Genomic DNA, 2,500 nt, shown 5'->3' on the forward strand with positions numbered 1-2,500 from the left:
ATGTTTTGTTAACGGTTCAGGGGAGGGAGGGGGGTGGTGATTTGAATGTGAGTGACCTGGTACATGTCTGTACTAGAGGGTCATTGTAGAAGTACTGATGGGGAAATGTGAGTAATACTAGATGTTTTGTTAACGGTTCAGGGGAGTGAGGGGGGTGGTGTGTGATTTGAATGTGAGTGACCTGGTACATGTCTGTACTAGAGGGTCATTGTAGAAGTACTGATGAGGAAATGTGAGTAATACTAGACAAAACTATAGATTGCTTCAATACACAGAGTTAAAAAAATTCAAAAAATTACTACGAAAAGTTTATAGAGTCCGATATCTGTAACAACATTTCCTTTGGTATTAGGAGATCTGAAGATTTAAATATTACTTCAATTTATAGGATGGATTACTTATGTTTGGGGATTTAGGGCATTGAAACTTGCATAATAAATGACAATATTTGATAATTTTTGTTGAAGTTTACACTAATTAATCAAGATAATGAGTGATGATGAAAAGTTGATGTACTGGTGTATGGATTAGGTGTTAGTACTTATCACAGGGATTTATTGCTGCCTCATTAGTATGCTAAATTATTCACAAAAGGATCACAAGAGCAGGTTTAAATGAAGAAATGTCAATATTGTATTGAATATTTATTGGTTGACTTGCAGGAACCACAAGGTGTGTCTAATTAATTATTCCTAATAACCTCTTGTGTTCCTCTGACAATGGTATATGGCCAATATTTATTGATGGGTGTTTATCAATTTGCTGGGTGATCAATTAGTTATGGGCTTTATGACTTATATTTTAAGTGTTTTATTTTAGCTATGTAAAATTTTAGGTTAAGCTTATGAAAATTTGATTGAACATAAATTTTTTATACTATAGCAGTCAACAGGAATTGTTTTTAAAAAAATTGAGATAAAGGTTATTGAAAGACCATAAGCTATTGATTTATAAATAATCATGTTTCTTTAATTTACAGCATCTCTTTTCACAGGTGCTCGTTATGCAAAATATTTGACACATCAAAAATACATGATGCGTTAAAACAAAGGAACAGGATTTGTCACAATAAGTTCACAAAACTAAGAAATACAACCTTTAAATAGTTTTTATGATTCTAGATGTTATGAAAGATAAATATGTTTGATCATTTGATATCTTTCTACTTTCAGGTGTGATTGGTACCATGTTGTAGGATCAGGCGATGTCTGACATGTCTTTAGAATGGAATTCCAGTCCTTAACACCCCCTCCTGGGAATCATACAAACACTGGCATGGCTCTTACACTCACCTCTACCCCTAACTCATATGGAGCTATGAAGTTTAGTGCCTCTGAGAGCCAGTATAAATCCGAAAGACTGGAGAAACCTCCAGAAAAATCTCTTTCAAATAGTGCTTCTAGTTCTGTCAAGAACAATGGACCTGACAGTTCAGTGGATAGTGACGAATCCGATGATAGTTCCAGCTCAGAGGATAGGGTCAAGCCCAGTTGTAGCAGGCTGGATGAGCTCTCCGACGATAATGAACCTGTGGATTGTGACAGTTGCAATAAGGATTTTCCCTCCATGCAGGCCTATATGGAACACAGTTGTGCTAGGAAATCCTCTGATTATGTGACTTCTGAAACCTTCCAGGCTCCCATTGATGGTGACCTTAGTGAGGGAGAGAGTTTTGATGGGAAGATTGTTTATAATTCTGATGGGTCCGCTTACATCATTGAAGGGGGAGACTCTGACCTCAGTGATCTTGACTCTATTATTGATTTGCCAAATCAAGAGACCATCATTGTTGACAAGAAAGGAAGTGATATTGCATCACAAGTCCCAGCATTTCCTCACATAGCAAATGCTTTCTTTGTGTCAAAAAACTTTAAAAATATGTATAGCATTCCATCTTCTCCTTGCCCTGCCCCAATTATGTTTAGTTACAGAGTATATGATGTGCGAAATGAAAAGTCAGACAGTGATATTGAAGTGGAGCAAAATTCTACCTCAGATGAAAGCTTGGTCCCAACAAAACCCATATTAATGTGCTTTATATGTAAACTGTCTTTTGGATATGCAAAGTCTTTCATGGCACATGCTTCCTCAGAACATTCAATGTCTCTTAATGACCGGGAAAAGGACATTATGTCAAAGAAAAATGCATCTGCAATCATCCAGTGTGTTGGTAAAGAGAAGGAACCACTCATGTCTTTTTTGGAACCAAAACCTCTTTCATCTTCTCCAAAAATGCGACCTTTATCGTCCGCCTCGCAATTATTTTCTCCAAGTAGCATAAAGCAGTCATCATATGGTTCCATAGGAGAAAATACGTCGGTCAGTTTTGTTTACTCCAAACCAAAACTGTCTTCACCACCATTTTTACAACTGAATTCTGGGAAATCCTCATCTGAAAATTCTCAGGGACAACTGGCAAAGAAAGAACTTGATTCTCAGCACAATGACATTAAAAGTTCCACCAATGGATATGACGATGATGAAAATGACAATTTGGCAG

At 36.6% G+C, this 2,500-nt stretch overlaps 1 protein-coding gene across 3 annotated transcripts in view; it reads left to right on the forward strand.

The window, feature by feature from the left end:
- LOC130047291 (zinc finger homeobox protein 4-like) overlaps positions 1–2,500 on the forward strand; it is a 182,491-nt gene that overhangs the window by 152,813 nt on the left and 27,178 nt on the right. For all 3 annotated transcript variants that reach the window (XM_056141941.1, XM_056141945.1, XM_056141939.1), the window contains one exon: positions 1,173–2,500. This exon is cut by the window's right edge and continues 1,689 nt beyond it. In XM_056141941.1, the coding sequence (XP_055997916.1) occupies positions 1,225–2,500 (1,276 nt within the window). In that variant the 5' untranslated portion in view covers positions 1,173–1,224. The remainder of the gene's footprint in view (positions 1–1,172) is intronic.

Source organism: Ostrea edulis, chromosome 1 (assembly GCF_947568905.1).
Source record: "Ostrea edulis chromosome 1, xbOstEdul1.1, whole genome shotgun sequence".
Taxonomy (NCBI): Eukaryota; Metazoa; Mollusca; class Bivalvia; order Ostreida; family Ostreidae; genus Ostrea; species Ostrea edulis.